General features: G+C 51.3%; 2 protein-coding genes across 12 annotated transcripts in view; one reads left to right on the top strand and one right to left on the bottom strand.

Moving 5' to 3' along the window:
* The window catches only part of ZFYVE1 (zinc finger FYVE-type containing 1), a 58,865-nt gene extending 47,457 nt beyond the window's left edge, over positions 1-11,408 (top strand). For both annotated transcript variants that reach the window (XM_034993180.1, XM_034993181.1), the window contains exons 5-12: positions 1,194-1,300; positions 3,299-3,407; positions 3,956-4,053; positions 4,149-4,266; positions 5,998-6,168; positions 6,903-7,083; positions 7,538-7,651; positions 9,801-11,408. In XM_034993180.1, coding sequence (XP_034849071.1) covers positions 1,194-1,300; positions 3,299-3,407; positions 3,956-4,053; positions 4,149-4,266; positions 5,998-6,168; positions 6,903-7,083; positions 7,538-7,651; positions 9,801-10,033 — 1,131 coding nt within the window. In that variant the 3' untranslated portion in view covers positions 10,034-11,408. The remainder of the gene's footprint in view (positions 1-1,193; positions 1,301-3,298; positions 3,408-3,955; positions 4,054-4,148; positions 4,267-5,997; positions 6,169-6,902; positions 7,084-7,537; positions 7,652-9,800) is intronic.
* A 1,115-nt stretch (positions 11,409-12,523) lies between these two features.
* The window catches only part of DCAF4 (DDB1 and CUL4 associated factor 4), a 33,598-nt gene continuing 24,191 nt past the window's right edge, over positions 12,524-21,930 (bottom strand). For 7 of the 10 annotated variants that reach the window (XR_004676913.1, XR_004676915.1, XR_004676919.1 and 4 more), the window contains 6 exons: positions 21,257-21,355; positions 21,049-21,146; positions 20,009-20,182; positions 19,446-19,560; positions 16,078-18,027; positions 12,524-15,302 (listed from right to left, as the gene is read on the bottom strand). Coding sequence is in view for 1 of the 10 variants with exons in the window: in XM_034992242.1 (XP_034848133.1) it covers positions 17,834-18,027; positions 19,446-19,560; positions 20,009-20,182; positions 21,049-21,146; positions 21,257-21,355 (680 nt within the window). In the remaining 9 variants the exon portion in view is untranslated. Of the gene's footprint in view, positions 15,303-15,994; positions 18,028-19,445; positions 19,561-20,008; positions 20,183-21,048; positions 21,147-21,256; positions 21,356-21,930 lie in introns of those variants that run through there. The other 3 variants (XR_004676920.1, XR_004676916.1, XM_034992242.1) reach the window with 3 other exon arrangements.

The raw sequence follows: 21,930 nt of genomic DNA on the forward strand, positions 1-21,930 counted from the left end.
TCTTTCTTTCTTTCTTTCTTTCTTTCTTTCTTTCTTTCTTTCTTTCTTATTTTATTTATTTGAGAGAGAGAGAGCACAGCAGGCGGAGAGTCAGAGGCAGAGGGAGAAGCAGACTCCCCACTGAGCAGGGAGCCCGATGTGGGGCTCGATCCCAGGACCTTGGGACCATGACCTGAACCGAAGGCAGACAGCCAACCGGCTGAGCCACACAGGCACCCCTCCTCTTAAATTTTCTTTTGCCTTTTTAAAAGGAAGTAACATCTTGTCTTTTTGTTGTAGGCCACTTTTCTCTTCCCCCTGAATAGTGCGTGGCTGCCTCAGAAAGGGAGATTGAAACTTGGAAGCTGGGAGCTGCATGCATATGATGATTTTTAAAGTCTGAAAAGGCCATTTCTCTTGAATTTATATAACTTTTCTCCACTGCATATGAGGAAGGGCCTGGGGGGCAGGGGGGAAGAAATCAGCTTGAAGGATGCTTTGTGTGTAAAGTAGTGAGTGAAAACAGAGGACCAGACATGGAAGCTACCTTTCAACATAAAATTTTCAGTTTGCTTTTGCAAATACTTTATTTTTCTTCTTGGCATTTATTTTGGCTGTTTGCTGTGTTTTAGGTTACTGTTTGTTAATAAAAGGCTGCCAAACACTACAATAATTCTTCCTTGTTTTTTGGCTGATGACTTTTCTCCTACATCAAGCTAGTTCTGTGGCCTAGTAAACTCCAAAAGAGCGCCTGTGGTTAGAACTGGGATAGAGGCCCAGGGAACTCCCAGCTCACCACTCAGCTCTGCCTGTCTCTGACTTAAAGACGAGGCCTCTTCTCAGGTCTCCGTTTCTTGGTTCTAGCTTCAAAGGATGAAATGGGCATTAGGATCTGTGGTGGTTTTGCATGAAAGACTGAGTGTGTGAGATGTTTATAACCTCCAGGGTAATTAAGAGAGCACAGTAACATTGCTGGCTTCCTTCTGACCTCCAGGGGAATGGGCTGGTTCTTCTCAGGTTTCCTGTGGCGAGGATGGGTGCAGGTTGGGCCAAGAAGGTAAGGAGCAGAAGTCATTGGGTTGCCTCTTCCAGCAGTGGAGACTGTAAGAAATAAGCCAGTGACGAGGGGAACTTAGAAAGGCAAGTAGCGGTAAGAGCCAGAGCGTGGGGCTCTCTGCCAAGTGCCTTCATGTGTCGCCTTCCCTCCTCGGCAGGCACTGAGTGACCGCTTCAGCGGTGAGATTCCTGATGACCAGATGGCGCACAGCTCCTTTTTCCCAGATGAATACTTCACCTGCTCCTCCTTGTGCCTCAGCTGTGGGTAAGTGAGGCTGGCCATCTTGGGCAAAGAGACGCGGACTTCAGACTTCAGTGTGCGTGCAGGTCCCCTAGGGTCTGGTTAAATTCCAGATTCTGAATTAAGGGTGGGTTGGGGTCTGAGAATGTGTATTTCCAACAAGTTCCCAGGTGAATCCCGGTGGTCGGGGGACCACACTTTGAGGTTGTAAGGGATTCTAGGATACATGGCTATGAAGAGTCCTCTGACGAGTCCGAACTGGTTTAGATATGAAATTGGCTGGCTTCTGGCTTGGGCAGGTTTTTACTACAGAAAACGTTAGGTTGCTTTGTTTTTCTACGTTTCTCCTACCAAGGCTTTTCACTGTAGTCATTCCGCTTGCTTAACTCACATTTGCCAGCCTCGTGTGTACAAAGCTCTGTTGTAGTAGGTGTCAGTCCTGGTTGATTCCTTTCACTGTGAGGGCAGACTCTGAGAGCACATTAGAATTCTCCAGGGAGCTTTCAAAGTTACCAAGGCCTGGGCCTCACCTCCGAGGATGCTCACTTAACAGAGCTGGGGTGGGGCCCTTCGTGTTGGTGCGTTTGAAAGGGTCCTCAGATGATTCTGATGTGTTGAGAACATTGAGTTAGGGCAGTGCTCCTCAAACTGTAATCTGTGTGTGCAGCGCCTTGGGGTTTTGTTCGAATGCAAATTCTGCATCAGCGGCCTGGGTGAGATTGTGCATTTCTGACAAGCTCCCGGGTGACGTGGTGCTGCCCCGTCTGCTGACTGCACTTTGTTACCGGGGCCTTGGAGCCTCGATTCTCACATTTGATCATGCGTCAGAAAAACCTGACGGACGTGTTAAAATACGTCGGGCCTTGCCTCCCCAGTTTCCGGTTCAGTAGGTCTGACAGCGGATCTGAGAATTTGCATTTCTGATAAGCTCCCAGGTAATGCTGATGTTGCTCATTGGGGCCACACTTTAAGGATCCCTGGATTAATTTGAGCTGTTGACGGCTATTAAATCACAGTCTGGTGACTTGTCTGATGGAGCTCAGGGGACTTAAATGCAATGTGTCGGTGAGATCGCAGTCTCTGGGTCCCCACCCCGCCATCTTCTTCACCATTGAATTGTCTTCACTCCCATCAGGACCACTGCCCCACATCCTCCACGTGTATCCCTCTAGAGGAGGAGACCTGAGCCTTTTGTTGTGAATGGTCTTCCGGCATTGAACCCTGAATGCAGGCTACCTGCTGGGCACTGAACTGCCACCACCTTGGCTCTGAATCTGTAAAAAGGATTTGCTTTTAGATTATATGGTCTGGGCTGGGGAGAGCTAAGGATTATGTTGGAGAGGAAAGCGGGATGTTAGTTGCCAGCGTGATTTACCTTCCTTTTTGTTTACCCCATAGCCCAGCATGAGGGGCTTAGGTTCTGTTGGATCATCACTTTTCCATTCTGACAGCCTCACCAGGGTTTCCAGAACTTTCCCTTCTATCATGGTGAAATTCTAAAGTCCTGTTCTCTTGTTTTTGCGTTGTCAGGATGGCAGAGCTCACTGTTCATTTGGAATGTTTTCTTGTTCAGCTTAAGCCTCCTTTTAATGCATTGCCAAATTTTGGAGGTTGGTTTTTGTTTTACATCTTGGCAGCCTGTTCTCGTTAAACTTCCCATTTTGTGCTTTTTTGGATTTTGGGGTTTCCTGAGCGCCATTCGGGTTTTATCACCTGTCAGGGCGGCATCTTCCGGCTCCTCCATTCCTTCTGTGGGGCCGTCCGCGTGGGTTTTCCAGGAAGAGAGTCCTCCCTCTCTTCTCCTTTCTCCGCACACAAGGGTGATAGTGGCCTCACTTCCGTCGTGCTGTTGGGTCTCGTATCAGAGAGGCGTGTGGATTTCTGAGCCACACGCGGCACCCTCTGTGCTCAGGATTCGGGGCCCAGTTCATAACCCTGGGTCCGGCTCAGGGTCCCACTCCCCCGTGTGAGTGCCAGGGTCTCCTTTAGCGACCTCACTGTCAGCTTTTGGGCTTCACTCAGGGCTGGATGTAAGAACAGCATGAATCATGGGAAAGAAGGCGTCCCTCATGAAGCCAAGAGCCGCTGCAGATACTCCCACCAGTATGACAACCGCGTTTATACCTGCAAGGTGAGTGCTCTGCTCTGGCAGCTGGCTTGCTGATCCTGCTCTGCTTTCGGGAAAGACTAGGGGCCACCCTTTGCTGCGTCCCGAAGTATTTGATGTTCAAATCCACTATCTCTGGGACTTCTCCCCAGCTCTAACCAGAGGAACTCCCATGCCTCCATTGCTGGGGCCCCTTGGTTTATTTATTTATTTATTGATTTATTTCCCAGTCTGTTTTCCCTTTATTCTGTTGAGCTTTGTATGCCAGGGGCATATACACTGACTGTTCATTCTTCTCCAGAGCGGGAGTGCTCTGCAGGAACCCAGTCTAATGGCTTTTCGGGGGCGGGTATAAATTACAGCTCCGTTTTGGGGCCTGGGATGGGTACACATTCAATTCATGATCTTTTAGGGCCCTGGCCTTTTTAGAGAAACGACCCTTCCCCTGCTGCGCTGAACTCAGGGTCTGCAAACCCTGATGTGGTTTGTGGGAAGGGGCCTGGCCAGGGACACGAAGGGGCCAGGGGGTCTGGTGTACAGAAAAGAAGCTGATGGAGTGCTCCATGTTTCAGGCGTGCTATGAGAGAGGCAAGGAGGTCAGCGTAGTGCCCAAGACATCCGCTTCCACGGACTCCCCCTGGATGGGTCTCGCAAAGTATGCCTGGTCTGGGTGAGTTTAAATGGCGACGATGTAGCTGAGGGTTGTGGTGTGTCGGTCTGCCAGGCACCTGGCCCGGTAACAGTACCTCTTTGCTCTGCTTGTAGGTATGTGATCGAATGTCCCAACTGCGGCGTGGTCTACCGGAGCCGGCAGTACTGGTTTGGGAACCAGGATCCTGTGGATACGGTGGTCCGGACAGAGATTGTGCACGTGTGGCCTGGGGTAAGGGCTGCTTCATTTCTCGTATCATTCAGTTATTCATGGGTGTGGAGAATGGAACTTGTGTAGAATTAAGGTTCACCTTGAATTTTAATATTTTGGTGGCTGAGGGAGGCAGGATCTGGAGAGCCTTTCTTGTCCTAGACCCTTACTTATTTTCATTTCTTCTTGCCTGAATATTAGAAGCACAACTTTAAATAAACTAAATGTTGAGCTCCTATTATACTGCCTTAGCAAATAAGGTATTTTTTCACATTCTCATTTCCACATGCATGTGTGTGTAGATGCAGTTATAATTTACGTGCCATTTTATACCTGCTTTTTCTCATACCTCCGTTTTACTTTCACATTGCTTCCACTTTTCATGATTCACATTTGTAGTCACTGGAACATTCTGTCGCATGTTCTGGTTTGATTCTCCATCCCCTTCTTTTTGAACATGCGGTTTATGATTTTTTTTAATTATCAAAATGCTATAGTGACATTCTTTATGTGTGAAAGCCTCTGTTCTGGAAAATTCTCTTGAACTACATTCTAAGAAGGGGGATTTCTACCGACCCTTACTATTTTTTAATTTGACTTTTGAATTCAAGATATTGGAAAAACAAACCTGTTTGGAGGCAGTGATGTGCTCTTGTTCTTACCAGTAAATCACAATACACCCAAACCTTGTCTCTTCGTAGAAAAAAGATGAGTGATTTTCTCGAAGGGACTTACCTTACTTGGTGCTGTTCCCTTTGCTGGGTGACTCCTAAAGGTACCGGTCAGCCCCACAGGCCTACCTGCAGAGCCATCTTGAGCTTTCTGGGGTCCTATAGCTCCCATAAAACCGAAGATTTCCTTATTGTTTGTTCTTCTCTCCAGTTTCCAGTCCCACCAAAATGTGTTCCTGTGGTATGGTCTCATTTCTGGAGCCCACCCTCTTGGCACGATGGGCCGGGCCATCCTGTCCCAAGGACTTAATGTGGCCTTGACTAGTATAACTTTCTCACTACACCTTTTCTGACTAATGTCTTTTGTTTTTGGACCTGTGTTTTTTCTTGTGAATGCCGCTGTCTCCATGGTAAGATGGTTCTGTTCCAAGAAAGCAGTGATATCATTGTTCCCTTTTAGGCCACATTCGTCATGGTTCTTGGGATTAGGGGATACAGGCCCCTCCCCTTCTGTTCGTTCACTCAGTCATTATGTCAGCCCAAGTAATGGTTGAGTACTCTGTGCCCAGAATTGAACCTGATACTTTAAAAATACAAGAATGAAAAAGGTAGGTTATTTTCAGAGAGCTCAGTCTAATAGCGAGTCAAATACATAAACAGGTACTGTTTTTACACATGGAAACAGGATTCTTAACAATGTACAGGTATTAGAGGAAGCCAAGAGGAAGGGCTCCTAACCCAGCCTGGGGTGGGGGTGGGGGCTTCCTGAAGGAGGTGCCATCTTTACTCGAATACCTCCTGGATTGTACATCTTGCTAATGGGCAGGTAAGGCCTGAGTTGAACAGTTGTGCACCACGTCTTATGGTCGCCGTGAAGGGAGTAAGTCAGTAATGACTGGTGGGTGTGATACTGCCTAGAAGCTGGAGGGATTCGTGATCTGTTCCCACTCTTCTCTGCCAGGGAGTCTGTGGGTTCTGAGTTGGCCATTGATGAGTGTACAACTCACCTGAGATCCCGTCTCCCTCCTTGCCTTTACTCCCTTTACTCAGAGCATGATGGGAGCCTGCATTTTCATTTCAGACTGATGGATTTCTGAAGGACAACAATAATGCTGCCCAGCGCCTCTTGGACGGGATGAACTTCATGGCTCAGTCGGTGTCTGAGCTTAGCCTTGGGCCCACCAAGGCTGTGACTTCCTGGCTGACAGACCAGATTGCCCCTGCGTACTGGAGGCCCAATTCCCAGATCCTGGTATGGTGCGGCAGGACGCCCCTGCATCCCTGGCGTGGCCCCTTCTGCTGGTGCCATTTTGCCCCGTCCTAAGCTTGCTCTGTGAGGGAGGCGGGGGATTTCTCTTTCAGCCAGGTTCGATCCCAGAGCGTTAGAAAGCGGGGGCACGTGAGGAAGCCATGTTCTCTTGCCCATTGATTTCTCTTTGTCTTACTCTGCGGTTACTCCTTTTGGTGGATTATAGTTTCTTTGCCTCCAAGGGGTAGTTCTTATTGGTCAGATGTCTGAGGTGGTAGATAACAGAATCTGGAGTAAAAGGGGCATTTAGAGGTCATGTGGCTTGATGCAAAAATCTCTGCCCACAGCAAGGGAGCCCCCAGCTTTGGTCCACACACTTTGGGACAGGAAGCTTGCTCCTCACCCCTTTCCCCAAGGCTCCTTTGAGAAGCCGCGGAAAAAAAATGAATTCTCATTGGTCTTCTTGCTAGACTTTGCAGCAGAGTCCTTTCTGAGGATGCTGTGACTCAGCCAGACAGATTTGAGGTGGCTTTCCAGGCACATCTCAGGAGAAAATGGGTCACAGCTGGGCTTCGGTGGGTGCACTGTGACTGGAGGTCTCAGGTTCTCTCCATTACTGCTGTCGGGGTCCTGCCGTTCTCAGTGGTCCTGGGGTCCTCTGCCGGGGTCTCGCTGGCTTTCTCAGCTGGTAGAAGCGAATAATACCTGCCCCTCTGTTTGTTTTGGGCTTGGAACAGAGCTGCAACAAGTGCGCTACGTCGTTCAAAGATAACGACACCAAGCATCACTGCCGCGCCTGCGGGGAGGGCTTCTGTGACAGCTGTTCGTCCAAGACCCGGCCCGTGCCCGAGCGGGGCTGGGGCCCTGCGCCCGTGCGGGTGTGTGACACCTGCTACGAAGCCAGGAATGTCCAGTTAGGTAACGTGGGGCCCAGGAGCTGCCGGGGTGGGGGGGGGGGCCCTCTCTCCTTGCACAGTGGACTCCCACATGCCTCAGCCCGTTCCAGCCCCGTCACTCTAACGACGGCAGCTGCCCGCCTGGCCCTGGCCGGCGTCCTCTAAGCTCTTTGTTCATAGAGTCCTGGGGGTGGGGGGTTCACCCTGCCCTGTGTTTACCAGACATGGCTTAGACTGGGTCTTCTTCCTGGAGAAGGTTCTGGGTCCTGCTCCTAGAACCTTTCTGGCTTACCCTGAGAGGAAGGTTATAAAACAGCTCCAGAGGGTGGAGGTCAAGGACTACCAGAGCTCACTGCAGGGCAGGAAGCACAGTGGTATCCTGGGAGAAGAATCCAGAAGCGCTCTGCGGTTGCCCCGAGTTTCCCATTTGGGAAATGACTAAGAGGTGACGGCTTTTCCTTTCTCACTGTCTACAGATGTGACTGAGGCACAGGCTGACGATGAAGGCGGGACGCTGATTGCTCGGAAGGTGGGCGAGGCCGTGCAGAGCACTTTGGGAGCCGTGGTGACAGCCATTGACATACCACTAGGTGGGTGTAGTGTGTGTGGGATGAGGGGTTTCAGAGTGCCCCGGGCTGTCACTGTGTCGGGCTTGCTGACCTAGATTGAGCTGGGCAGCAAGGAGTTGACGGAAAATTTACGTTTCCTTGCTTCTGCTGAACCTTAGTGGTTTCATGTTTAATCCTGGAGGCCATCTCTTACACCATCCATTGCTGCATAACAAACTACCTGAAAATGTAAAGGCTTGAAACAACCGCCATTTTTAAAAAAATTATTTTATTTGACAGAGAGAGACACAGTGAGAACAGGAACACAAGCAGGGGGAGTGGGAGAGGGAGAGGCAGGCTTCCCGCCAAGCAGGGAGCCCGATGTGGGGCTCGATCCCAGGACCCTGGGATCATGACCTGAGCCGAAGGCAGCCGCTTAACAACTGAGCCACCCAGGTGCCCCGAAATAACACCATTTTATCATGTCTCACAACTTTGAGTCAGGAAGGGTAATTATTCTGGTCTAGGTGGCATTGCCTGGAGTTGCCACCTGATAGTCCAGTGTGGCAGCCTGTGTCCTGAGGGGCCAAGCCAACCTCGCTTACATGCTGGGCACTTCGGCAGGACTGCCTGGAAGGCTGGGCTTGGTAGATCCCATCTCCGTGTGTTCTTCAGGCCTCTCTACATGGTTTCTCCAGGGGTCGTTGGACTTCTTACATGGGGGCTCAGGACTCTTAAGAGCCAATATCCCAAGAGATAGGAGGTAGAAGCCACCAGTGTCTTGAAGCTCTGGGCCCGGAAGACTCCTCTAGTCACAAAGCCTGCCTGGATTTGAGGGAGGGGGCAGGAGTGTCAGTTTGTGGCTGTCTTTAATCGACCACACCAGCCAAGCCAAGCTGTTACTCATTAAGGATTTAAGATCCTTATTCACCTCCAGTTGTGAGGGGTACCTGTAACTAGGAGGGTCAGAGGGAGGGGAAGGGAAACCCTCCAGTGTGTGTGTGGAAGGCTTGGGCTCGGTTGGCTGGGCCTGGGGTGTTTCTGCCCATTGCAGGGGAGCGACTGAAGGCTCCTGGGTGGGTGGTGGTAGAAATCACTTGGATCTGATTTACCGTCCTTGTGGCTCAAAGGTGAGCAGATGATGAGCTTTTGACTCAAGGAATAGATTTGGTAGGAATAGATTTGCCCAGGCTTGAAGCTCAGGTTGCATCCGCTCTCGGCTGCCTGGGAGAAGCGGGGCTGCCCTCGGCACAGAGAGCCGGCCGCCTGTGCTCCCCAACGGCTCACCTGCACAGCGCCCACTGGCTGTTGGGTCCCAGGCCAGTGTGTCAGACGTCACGTTATCTCTTGTAATCCCCGTAACTGCTCTTGAATGTGGGTTGTTGAAGAGGAGGAAGCCAAGGCCCTGAGAAGTTAGATAACCTCTTGATCCTGCAGCCGCTAATTAGCACGTGCTCAGTGGAACTGGGATTTGAATGAAGAGATATCCTGACTCCCAGAGTCAGGGCTTCTTTTTTTTTTAAAGATTTTATTTATTTATTTGAGAGAGAGAGAGAGAGAGCACAAGAAGGGGGAGCAGGAGAGGGAGAAGCAGACTCCCTGCTGAGTAGGTAGCCCGATGCGGGACTCGATCCCGGGACTCCAGGATCACGACCTGAGCCGAAGGCATTCGCTTGACCAACTGAGCCACCCAGGCGCCCTGTGGGCTTCTTTATCATTATTCCAGTGGTAATTTTTTTTTAAGATTTATTTATTTATTAGAGAGAGCGAGAGTGCAAGCACAAGCAGGGGGAGAAGCAGAGGGAGAGAGAGGGAGGAGCAGGCTTCCCGCGGAGCAGGGAGCCTGCTGCGGGGCTCGATCCCAGGCCCCCGGGATCATGACGTGAGCCGAAGGCAGACGCCTAACGACTGAGCCCCCCGGGCGGCCGGCCCCAGTGGTGCCTGATGCAGCTGCGCTTCAGGATCACCTGTGAGCTCAGTAGATGCGCGGATCTCAGCACCTGGGCTGCAGCTCCGGGTCTGACCTGCATGGTGTGGGCGCAGGCCAGGGCTTTGCGTGTTTTACAAGCTCCGTAGGTGCGGGGCGCCGGCGTGGCCGTGTAGGCGGGCGCGGGGGCGGCGGGGCCGCGAGCCGGGGAAGAGCCTGACGGTGCCCCCTGGCCCGGGGGGCCTCGCTGTTGTCCCGCCGCAGGGCTGGTGAAGGACGCGGCCAGGCCGGCGTACTGGGTGCCCGACCACGAGATCCTGCACTGCCACAGCTGCCGGAAGGAGTTCAGCATCAAGCTTTCCAAGCACCACTGCCGGGCCTGCGGACAGGGCTTCTGTGACGAGTGCTCCCACGACCGCCGGGCTGTCCCCTCGCGAGGCTGGGACCATCCTGTCCGAGTCTGCTTTAACTGCAATAAAAAGCCCGGTGACCTTTAACCCCAGCTCCCTCTCCGCGTCCTTCACAATTCCTTAGGTTCTCAGGGTTAGAAACAGAAGTCTCATTAGGTCGGCCCTCCTGCCGGGCACCTGTCACAGTGTGTGTCCTCTACTCCTGGGGCCACTTTCCTGGGGTGGGGGTGGGGCAGGTGGCCAGCCGGGGCGAGCCTGGCGGCCGGCCCGAAGGTGTGAGCCCCTCAGCGCGGGGGTCCGGGCAGCTTCCCGCAAAGGGGAATGAACCTGAATCCGTTGCGTTTATTTCAGTCAAAAATAATAAAGATACAAATCTACGTGTAGATACATCTGAAGGGAACGTGGAGCATATTCAGGCTGCTGCTGGCTCTGAAGACTTAGCACAGTCTGTCCCCAGCACGGGGACAAGGTGGCCGCGGCCGCAGGTCTTCCCCACAGAACAGAGCCAGGTACAGAGCCACTGTGTCGCTAGTCACCTTTTGCTTCTTCTCTGGGAGCCTTTGAAGCCTCTCCTTTCCTTGCCTTTTCCCAGGTACCTCTTGCTTGGAATGGCCCGACAGGAATCTCCGGGGGCCCTCTGGGGTTGGATCCCTACTCCAGGCCTCGGCCGATGTCAGTCATCAGAGACTGCCCAACTTAGCGTGCGGGTCACCGGCATGGGTGGAGGGCAGGGGGTAGGGTCCTCGGCCCGAGTACTGGGGAGAGCACGGGAGGAAACGGGCCTTCCCCAGCGGGGTTTCCTGCTTCGTGATGCTTCTGTGTCCGCTTGGCTTTCCCAGAGGCCGCACCCTGCTCCTAAATAGAGCACCTGCTTCCTTCCCCTCCGCCCCTGCGAGCCCACCATCTGCTTCTGAGTGTTGCACTAGGATTTTTATTGCTTATTTTGAAGTGTCTTAGTTCTTTGTTCCCTGATACATGTCCCCTCTGGCTATTGGAGGGGTGATAACGAGAATCTTCCAGGGAAACAGCGCTCCGAATGGACTGTTAGTTGTTTTAAATATATATAAATATTTCAACGGATCATTAAGAAAAAAATTCTCTCTGGTTCTTGCAAGAGAAGTCAAGTGAACTTTTGTTTCTCACCAAGAGCCGGGACATCCATCTCTCATGACTGGAAAGACTGTTGTGCTGAAACCCTGTCATCGGGGCGGATTTTATCTTCAGTGGCCAAACGTGAAGAATGAAGTGCGACGTAGTTCCTGACAGAGCTGGTGGGTGGGCCGCGCTTCAGGGAGGGACGTGGCAGGCGGCCCTGGCATGAGTCGGTGTGACGGGAGCCCCGGCACGCGCTGGCCCTCCTCGGACCCGCGTCCTTACGGCCTCCCGTGGCCCAGTGACTCAGGCCCGACTCTCGTACTGTGTATTCTCAAATTTGCCATTATAAAGGAATCTTCCTGCTGAATATGGACTGTGCTCTTTCCTTTAACCTCCTCAGTAGACTTGGCCTCTTTCTAGTCGATAGGAAAGTAGCTGGTGGCTTTCAGAGCAGAAGCCAAGCGAGAGGCATGCTTCTGGGGTAACATTTGACCTTTAATACCTCAGTCTATTACTCTAATAAGAACTTAGAAAAAAGCAGAGCTAAATACCACAGAACTGTGATAGGGGTTTTCATCTCACGACGACGGGCTGTTTTCCCTCAGCTTTTAGACAGATCGCCGCCTCCAGCTGTTTGCTAACAGGGAACTTGGTGGCTAGTCCTTTAGAGAGGGTACTAATAATGGCTGCTCACAGAACTTTCTGGTGGTGAGGGCTCCACGTGTGCTCCCTGGCTGTGCCATGGCCCTGCACTTGCGCTGTTCATCAGAGTTTTCCCCAGCGGGCGGCCACTGGCCGTGGGGTGGGGGAGCCACGTCAGCCCGGCCCCGAGTAGGGCCGCCTGTGTCAGACGCGGCGGGGGCCACTGCCTGGCGACTTGTGTGCTCTGTTTCACTTGGGAAGCTGTGGGGCCTCAGTCCACGGGGAGTCCTCTCTCACGGAAGAGTCTAGGTGTTGCTACTGACCTAGGGAAACCCTGGGAAAAACTTTTCTACCTTTTTATCTGTTGCTTCCCTTTTCAGTCCCTTGCCCTGCCTTCTCTGTTCAACTCCCGCGTCCATCCTCCATGGCCTCCTCCTCCTCCTCGTGGGCACGGACACTCTCATCTTTGTCCTTTCCCTCGACTTTCCCTGTCCTGTTCCCATCCCTTTCATCCTTACCCCTGCTTTTTGGGTGAGTGGAGCGGAGGGGTGTATGGTGGTGGCCCTTTGTCCCGTTGTCTTGCGGGGGCGGCCTTGAGCACGCGTCTGCCGGGCCACATAGGAATGACGCAGGACAGTCTTCTGCACGCCCTTCCTTACACTAGTCAGACCGAGAGAGTAAAGGAAGAGAAGCGACCCAGTGTTGAAGTAATCAAACGTTTGCTTTTTTTTTTTTTAAAGATTTTATTTATTCATGAGAGAGAGAGAGAGGCAGAGCGAGAAGCAGGCTCCCAAGGAGCAGGGAGCCCGATGCGGGACTCGATCCCAGGACCCTGGGATCATGACCTGAGCCGAAGGCAGACGCTTAACCATCTGAGCCACCCAGGCGCCCAAACGTTTGCTTTTCTTGTCCTATACCTCCAATCCCAGCCTCAACTGAAGGGGTGAAAACCAGCTAAACTCGGGATGAAAATGGCTTAAACTATTGAACTGTTTTAATACAAATTTCCACTTGATAAATCTTCTGAAACTGAACATAACATCAACCAGTGTCCAGATGAAGAAACAGGACATGATTGCAACCCCAGAAACTGCCCACCCGCTGGCCCCCACCCGGAGAGCCCACTATCGTGACATCTAATAGTGCAGATTAGTTCCCCCACCCTTTAGGGGGTGGCTGCGTAAAGGCTTTAATAAATTTCTAGTTTGGGGCACCTGGCTGGCTCATTCGGAAGAGCACGCAACTCTTGATCTCAGGGTTGCGAGTATGAGCCCCATGTTGGGCACAGAGATTACTTAAAACAAATTTCCAGTTTGAAAGCCTTGCTCCGAGGTGGGGATCAATGGGGAAGCGCCTGGAGAGCTGGGATGGAAGGCTTTAGCTGTGGCTGAGAACCACATGGTCTCCTGAGCAATGGGACACAGGGGGACCCTTCCGCATCCGTTGGGTTTCGCTCTGCTGGTTTGACTTCCCAATACATGGGTGCCAGTTAACACCAGGGACTGCTGGGACTAAATATGGTTGATATTCTCGAAAACACCCACACTGGGAGGGAGGGAGTGTGTTCGTGTTTTATAGCTGAAGACACTGGCTCAGAGAGGTTCGGAAGCCCAGCGTCGCTTGACCAGTGAGACTCGAAGCTGGGGTTTGATTCCAGGCGGCCCTGAAAAGCCTCAGTGCCTTCTGCGCTCCGCCCTGTGTCCCCTGCCCAGGGAGAGCTTAAATTTCCTTCCTCCTCCTTGGGTTGTGAATGCTGCATTTCCAGATAAGAGAAAAAGGTACCTGCTGTGTTGTATCAGGAGGCCTTAGCTTTACATCTGTTCGTCATGGTAAAGGGGAACACTACTTCCCTTTCACTAAAACATCACAGAAACTGGCTCATAGATGAAGCAAGTTGATCTGGCTTGTACCATTGGAGCTCAGCTTCCGGTTGTAAATAAAAATGGTAATTTCCCCCACCATATTTGCGTTTTCAATTTCAGAATTTCCATCAACCAGGGGGAGAAAACTGAACCCATAATGGCAGCCCATAACTCTTACCACCGATGGGGTTCGTTTTAGAATCTGAGTTCTGCCTTCTGTTAAATTACACCTGGTGCAACTTTTTCCTTTGTTTTTGTTCCTGGGAAACTCAGACTTAAGAGCACTGAAGCACATACGGTACAGAGGTATGTGGAGTCAGAGAAGGTGTAATTTCGGGATATGCTCATATGACCGACGCCATCTTTGAAACTGCCACTTACAGACCACAGCATGTCTTTCCGGGTCTGGTGGAATTTGGCAGAGTCCACTGGCCCACAATGCCAGTACTGGGTGACTTCATCCACTGCTGTGGTTTCAGCTGCCACCTTATCCTTAACTCCAGCCCGAATCACTCTCGAGGCTCTGGCTCCTCCAGCCCTAGACATCTCGCTTCCATTTCCCAGACACCGTGTCACCTCAGTTTAGGCAGCCCTGGGCTATCGGCAGCATTTATTATCCGGTGCCTTTGCTCAGATTGTGGCTTCTGCAGAGAAAGTCCTTTTTGCTGTAGCTGCTCTTAATTCAGATGAAGCCAAGAGCGCAAGCGGGTGGGGGGCAGGAACAAGCCAGGAGATGGAACAGAAGACAGGCCAACCAGTCCAGAGGTCACTTGTGGGGGACAAAGATGGCTGGTCTTGAGGAAAGAGGACAGAAGGGAGAATTAGGTTGAACTGAACCCAGATCTTAAACTTCCAGGCTTACATAAAAAGTCCCATTCTGTCAAGCCCAAGGGGCCTAATGGATCTCAGGGTTGAGCAGGAGACGCTTCTGGCTCTTCCACTTATAAGAAGACCTGGGCTAGTCACTTTGTTTTTTTTCCTTCAGTATATTGGAGTGACCGTCACCTACTTCACAGGATTGTAAGAATGAAAAGGCGATGATGCTGGCAAAGCTAAGCTTTCTGGAGGTTTCTGAGACTTAATAGTGGGACTTCGACAGATGGAAAGGAGGGGAGTCCGTCTTGCTCGGAGGCCCAGGTGAGGGAGAATCTTGAAACATTTGTGTCCTGAGACCAGGCAGGAGGTGGAGATGGGGCAAAAGGGGCAAGGCACACATGACCCAATCTCAAGGCCACACCTTCTGAGGCACAAGACCACACTGAACGCAGGGACCCAGGAAGACTGCTCCCGTGGCAGGGGCCACGCAGTGGGTAGCCCGGAGAGGCATACGGGAAAGGGCCCAGACGCAGCAGCATGCACAGAATGAAGAGGAGACAGAGTTTGGCCTGCAGTTGTTTACAGAGATGGTTGTGGAAAATTTCGGCCAGGACAGATCTAGGGCTGACAGATAAGTGGGGCTAACTTGGTCTCAAAGGACACTTCTGGGGAGCCGTTGGGGGACACCAAGGAGGCTGTCCGCCCTCCCGAGCACGTTAGGCTGGCTGAATTCTAAGGTGGCTACACAGCAGGATGGTGTGAAGCAGGTGTTTATCTTGTGGGCGTTTGTGATCCCCAGTGCTAAGCAGAGCAGCCGTCCTCTCAGCCGCTCACAAGGCGACAAACCAGCAAGCAGCATGTATCATCCCAGCGTGGTGCTGCGTCCCATCGCCTGCTCATCCTCCACCTCTTGCTGTCACCGGGGAACAGGGCAAAATGCCCTAATAGATGTGCAGGTGAAGAGAAAAAAAATACTTCATCCGGACTGTGGGGCATTATGTTAACAAGCAAACAGACCATAATGTTTAATTTCTCAGCTAAGTCTGACTTTTCATACAACCTATACCAGATGTTAGAAGTGACTGCTAACCAGAGATCAAGAACAAATTTGCTAAGTTTAGAGTTTTTAAAGAACCGTTCCCTCCCTTTTTAAAAAGCCTAGGGGAAATCAAAAACGATTCTTTGATAACTGTGTCTGCCTAACAAGGAACTTGGGCCAGGACACAGGTGGTGTTTAGAAGGTATATGGGGACAGGGCCATCATGTCAGAACTCACTGCTACTCTCCTGAGTAGTCCTGTTGTCTCCACTGCTTGGGGAGGGATCCAAGTTGACAGGGTAGCCACCCATGGGCTCCCAGCTCCACAGAAACAATACAGAACCGTGGGGGAAACTGCGTTAGATGGCCAGTGCCAGCAATTTTAAATTGCAGATCCTGTAATGCACTTGTATATTGTGATAACCTAGAACTTGTGGGGACAAAAGTGAGTGTTCATGGCTCAGCAGTTCTGCTTGTGTGTTGGGCAGGGACACGCCACCAAAGTTGATCCAAAAGACCCTGCAGTGACAGTGGCCACCTGGACCCTTCAGTCACGTAGGTGTTTCCTGAGACCTCTGTGCAGGTCAGTGCCAGGGCTGCAGAGATACAGGGGCCAAATCTAAATGACTGACCACCTACAAATCCTACCATTGCTGAGGACCAGAAAAGTGCATTTACCTGGTGATTTCAAGATCATGGGCTGTTAGCTGCACACGTACGCTGGCACCAGGCCACTTCCTGATTTCTCCACAGCACTTGCCTTGATAACACGAGCGTCGTCTGCGACTGGAGGAGCCTGAGCAGCAGGGAATGTGGTCTCAAGTCTCTCTGCTGAACAGGCCTGAGATCTGAGCAAGTCAGTGTCTCTGTGCCCAGACTTCCCCACCTGTAAAGGGATGCTAATAATTTTTACATTACTCCTGCTGTGCCACCTTGATGGGTTGTTACAAGGATCAAGGAGGATGGGGGAAAGTTCTTTATAAAATGAGACACTAAAAATATTTGCCATAATGTGTAGCTCATCTATCAGATGACCAATCTGATGGTCTCATCATTTTTGTTTTTGGATTTGGTTCTCGTACTAGGGTTCTGGCAGGAAACAGAATTAACTACCACTCAAGGGAGTAACTGAAGAGTTTAACTGGCAAAGTTCCTGGGCTAGCAACAGTGAGGTACAGTTACTAGGAGATCTGAAGGGACGAATGGAGAAGCTGCTGGAACCCAGAGAGTGCGCTGTTCCAACAGGGGCTGCGGCCTTGGGTGGAGGGACACAGCCACGGCCGCCCACAGGCCAGCCAGAGGGGGACCAGGGAGCTCACCGTTGTAGTCCCTGCAGGTCAGCTTCTTGGGGCGTGCACAGAGCAGGCGGGAAAGGGCACGGCGGCTCTGGAGGGCCAGGTGAAAGCTCTCTGGCAAAGTCATTAAAGCTGGTCTATCTCTATTACCCCGCCCCCAAGATCTGAGTAGACGTTACTGCAGCTGGTTCGTTGCTATAGCGGACAAGCATCAATCCTGATCTAAATCATTCACAGAAGCGACGAAACATGCATGGTTCTTTCTAGTTTATTGTTTGGTAGAAAGACAGGTTCTTGAACGCTGTATAAACATCTCACAAAGTGCTTCTTCTAGATTACAAAAAGTCAAAGCCAATTTTCTTTGAGATGGGGCCCTTAAATCTGACATTCAAGTCACCGTAATAGAAACAGGAGCTGTTATACCTAACGTTCTGGAAGGCACCTCAACAAAGGCACGCTAGGACCTGTTTAAAACCTTTAGCATCTAGAAAGATCCATCTTTCCTTCCAATACCTCTGAATGGTTGTAAAAGGAGAAAGTGAGGTCTGCTATGGATGCTGAATAAGTCTTGAGAAGGCTTTTTAAAAATGACTCCAAAATCCAGCCTTCAGTCTTCATCTCTAGAGACTCAGAGAAATGACCCCCCTTCCCCCCGCGCCTTCCCGGTCTCCCCAGCTGACTTTCTCCAGTCCACGCGCACAGCTTTCCGGGACCCAGGCACTGACTGCACTAAGAGCCTCACCCAGTCTCCTCATTGGGCTTCTTAAGGGGGCTTTTGGTGAAAGCAGCAGCTTGAATTTAGTTACTGCCAATCTTCAGCCCTTAGCAAAGTATTTCTTGTTTAAAAAAAAAAAGGGAGGGGGGCCACAGACTATTCTAAGGAATTTAACAAGGAAATAAGTACCTTTTATGAAAAGGACTTTTGAGTTCTCTGAGCTCACAACTTAACTGAAAGAACTTTACTGAAGTGTCTCCACATAAAACAGCACCTACTTCCCGGCAGCTGGATGGATGGGATCTGTGTACACAGAGCATCCATTTAAAATGCCCTCAGCGGAACCAGCAACTGTGGCAGAAGTCTGGCTGCTCCTTCCTCCCTTACGTCAAATCCACATCCCTCCAGGCTGCATCCTGTAGAATTAGGTGTAGGAGAAACAGTAAAGGTCCTGCTGGACGGCCATGAGCAGCCCTGGGGCTCCCCGGAAACCCCCAAGCCGAGAAGAGAAGGCCACACTGGGGATGTCAGCCTTGGAGGTGGGGTGTGGGGAGGGTATGGTTCTGAGCAGGCAGGCGTCATGGAAGCTCCAGATTCTCGTGTAGCAGTCCTGGCCCACTAAGAAAGAGGGAAGACATGGCAGGTTAGAACACACAGGAGCACTTGTATACATGTGGACACGGCTTCTCACGATTCCTAAGGGACTCCACTGAGCCAGAACACAAACTCAAATGGAAATTATTTCTGCTGATAATCTGTACTTCTTGAAAATCAAAGTCACAGGTCTCCCTGGTGCTCCAGAGTCACAACTAGTCGCAGGTACTCCAAGTGACAAGATGCACTGGCTGGTGTCCCCAGGCATCCTGGCGAACAGGTGGCCACTCTGCTTCTCTTATGTCAAGGGCTGCTCAAGGGAGAGCCCAGCCCCCTGGTCTAGGTGACATGCAACTGATTTCCTTTTTGTGAAAGAGTAACCAGGAAGATCTCTTCCCTTCAGTATATCCTGGGGACACACCAGGAGACCACTCTCACCAGAGCGGTTTCTGGTTTAACGGCTCAGTTTCTAAGACCAGGTAAGTCTCTGGAGCTCACAGCCGGAAGGAATGTGGCGCCGAAGCAGCCCTAAGAGGCTGCTGGAGATCTTCAGAGGAAAGGGGGGCAGATCTCAGGGTCTCTCGGACTTCACCTCACTCCCTCAGCTGTGATGGCTCAGGCTGCCTGGCACGTCGAGGACTGCACTAGCCCACCACCCACGTCTGCCTCTCAACGGGCTCCTCTCTTTCCTGTTACCTAGAGCACAGTGGCTCTACTGAGGTGGAAACTAGGCTTAAACAGGAAGCTAAACAGCCTGAGAAAGTTCTAACAAAGTGATGCTTCTTTGGCACAAGAGAAGATTCACAGAGAATAAGTACATTCTGGAGGCGTATCTGCAAATCTGAGGACATGTCAAGACCAAGAACATATTCCTTGATGTCAAGGGCTTACTATTTCATGTGTCAAACCACTGAACTTCCATGCTATCAGAATATTCTGTTGCCCCAGAAACAGCAAAATCTGCAATCAACTTGTAGCCCTTTTCAAGGGAGTTTAGTAGCTCAACACCTCTGCTCCTATTCTGCAGATAGGGATCCCCAGGGATAGTGTTAAGGGGACCAGGAACCAGTTCCATCACAATTACCTTAATTTCTTTTCTCAACATCCAAGACTGGAAAGTGAGCACAAAGTACAGGGAGCCTAAGCTCTTAAACAGGATAGGATAAAGGTCACACTGAATGCTGACCAGGTGGACACCCAAGTCTCTCAATGTTTTACTGCACGTAACTTGCCTGTTACTGAGGTGATGTTCTCCCACCAATGTGAGGAGAGGGCTGTCCCACCGGGTGGCCATTTAACTGCTCCTTACTAATGTGCTGTTCTATGTCCCATCTAGTGTCTCCGACCAGCAGCCCACAGTCCCACGTACGAGGTTGTGATGTGGAGTAATTTCTCCCTCTGCCATTTGATAGGACAGAAAGAGCTCCCCTTCCCCAGGTTACCTGCTACCACAATTCCTTCTTCCTCATGCACGTGCAGGGGCAGGTAGGCGTACTCGTTCACATGACCTTCGTACTGCCTTATACACTTAGTGGTCCTCAGGTCCCACAACTTGATCTGTGGAAAGCACAAGGGGCCATGAGAGGGTCCGGGAGGTACACTAGTGAACCCAGGCAGGGCAAGGTGGTCTCCAAACACCTCTTAGAGTGAGGGAAGTCTAAATTTCAAAAGCACCCAAACCAGTTTCATGTCAGTCTACACCAGGCTGGGCTCCCAGGTGGAGAAAGCAACTGCCCTACACAGCCCGCAGCTCGTCTCCAGCTGCCCTTCCCCCGCTACTGTCTGGCGCAGGCTCTCTCTCGCTCCCAGAAAATTTTATTTTAAAGTAATCTCTACACCCAACATGGGGCTCGAACTCATGACCCTCAGATCAAGAGTCACACACTCGTCCGAATAAGCCAGCCACGTGCCCCACCACAAGGGTCTTTGCTGAAGAGTCCTTCACCTGGCAGAGCTCTACACCAGCGGCTCCAGTGGCCTGAGTCATCAAGTGCTACCCCCCTACCGTTCCTGCCATGTCGGACGCCATCAGGTTTTGCTCTTCTTGGAGGATTTGCACAGAGGTCACTGCTGAGTCATGGAAAAGGCGGGTGGCCTTCCAGCCCTTGCCCTGATTTCGACAACGCAGATCTATGGCAAAGATCTCCCCAGAACGACAGCCATTAAACAGCAGAGGAGCCTATGGAAAGAGAATGAGTGGTACCACCCCCTCTAAGGCTGGGAGGGGTGCGCCCTCCAGAATACAACTCCTGCCTCGCCTCCCCTCTCCCAGCCCTGGGTTAGCGGTGTGGGCGATGGTGTGGTCAGGCTTTGAGCCTCAGTATAGCTGGAAGGGGTCCTTATGAGAGGGTAAAAGAACTGGACCCAGGTGTCTTCCAGTGTCCTCCCCACTGGCTGCATTGGCCCCTTAGGCCTCACTCTGTGAAGCTCAAGTGAAGGTGCCTTCTCTCCACCAAGATCCTTTGTGAGAAGCCAGGGGGAGGAATATGGGGTAGGAGAGATCAAAGATCCAGGGAAGGCTTGCAGTCCCAAACACGGCAGACAGCTGAAGCAGCCTGAATAACACGCCCTGTGCTTACTGCACAAAGCAGGTCGGCACACTCTCTCCTCCATGCTTAAAGAAAGATGGCATTTTCAGTGAGCAAGTCTCTGAAACGTATTGTCTAAAAGTAGGATTTTTAAACTTATAAATTACATAACTTGAAAACTGTATGAACCTAGTAAGTATGATGAATTGGGACTTAATTTATACATTAAAAAAATTACTTGTCCTGCTGGCTAATCCAAGTACTCAAGAACTGCTAACAATTCATTTAAATAGGAAGCTGTTTAAAGCCAGTTTAGCCAGACCTTTCTGAATCAGCCAACTTTCATCCAGTGCAAATATAATCACCAAGTAACCCGCTAATCCTTTCTGATGCCCTCTTTTTTTCCCCCTGAAAAAGCGAGACGACCAGATGCCACACAGAGGGATCCAGTTTCAATCCAGCAAAATTTCCACCCTTGGGAAACTTTACATTGCTCTCCTCCCCTAATCCAACCAACCATGAGAGCAAACTGCTGGGCCAAGACATCACTGCTGGTCCCAAAGGACTGCCGGTGTCCCGTCACCACGTTGGTCACTAGGACCCGCCGAGACAAGCCTGACAGAGACAGAGGGGGCAGAAAGAGAAGCATCACTCAGTCTGGAGAGGGGGTTCGAAGCCTGTGAACGTCTTTCCTCTGGGGACCCGTCGGGGCAGCCGCGGCTCACCTGTGCTGAAGGAGTTATTCGCCTGAATGTTGAGGGACCACGCACAGGACCAGGCCCCAGGGATCCGGAAACTGCAGAGCATGCCAGGCCGGTCTCCTGCTGAGGGCAACAGTGAATATAAAAGGTGGCTGCTCTCGAGGGACCTTCCCTCCGTGCTGCCAGGCCAGTGACCGCCCGATCGCGGAGACCTCCAGGAATGGTTGCTCAGAGATCTATACCTTGGCCTTTCTGGCTTTTATGGTAACAAAAAAGACACTCAGCTGGGGTACCTGGCTCAAAAGGGGCTATTCTGAGAGGGAGCACATGAATCTTTCCTGACTTCGCAGTAGTGTTAGAACTAACTGCCGTCAGGGAGGCAGTGTGGCATCTTGACAAGAGGGTTCCAATCCCACATCATACTATTTGATGGGTGATCTCAAGCAAAACATTTTAAAAATAAGCCTTTTAACTAAGAATCCATAAAGGGCACACACCCCAAATAGAGAGTGCAACGAGTGATCACAAAGTAAATGTAGCCACATGACCGTCACTCAGGTTAAGAGGCAAAACATTCCAGAACCCTGATACCCCTCCCCGTTACGACCTCCCCACTGTTCCCGAGAGGGAACCACTGTCCTGGTCAGTTTTGTAAGGCAGGCTCTGAACCTCTCTTCGCCTCAGCTTCCTCATCTGTA

Source organism: Mirounga leonina, unplaced genomic scaffold (assembly GCF_011800145.1).
Source record: "Mirounga leonina isolate KUSES-001 unplaced genomic scaffold, KU_Mleo_1.0 Mir_82, whole genome shotgun sequence".
Taxonomy (NCBI): domain Eukaryota; kingdom Metazoa; phylum Chordata; class Mammalia; order Carnivora; family Phocidae; genus Mirounga; species Mirounga leonina.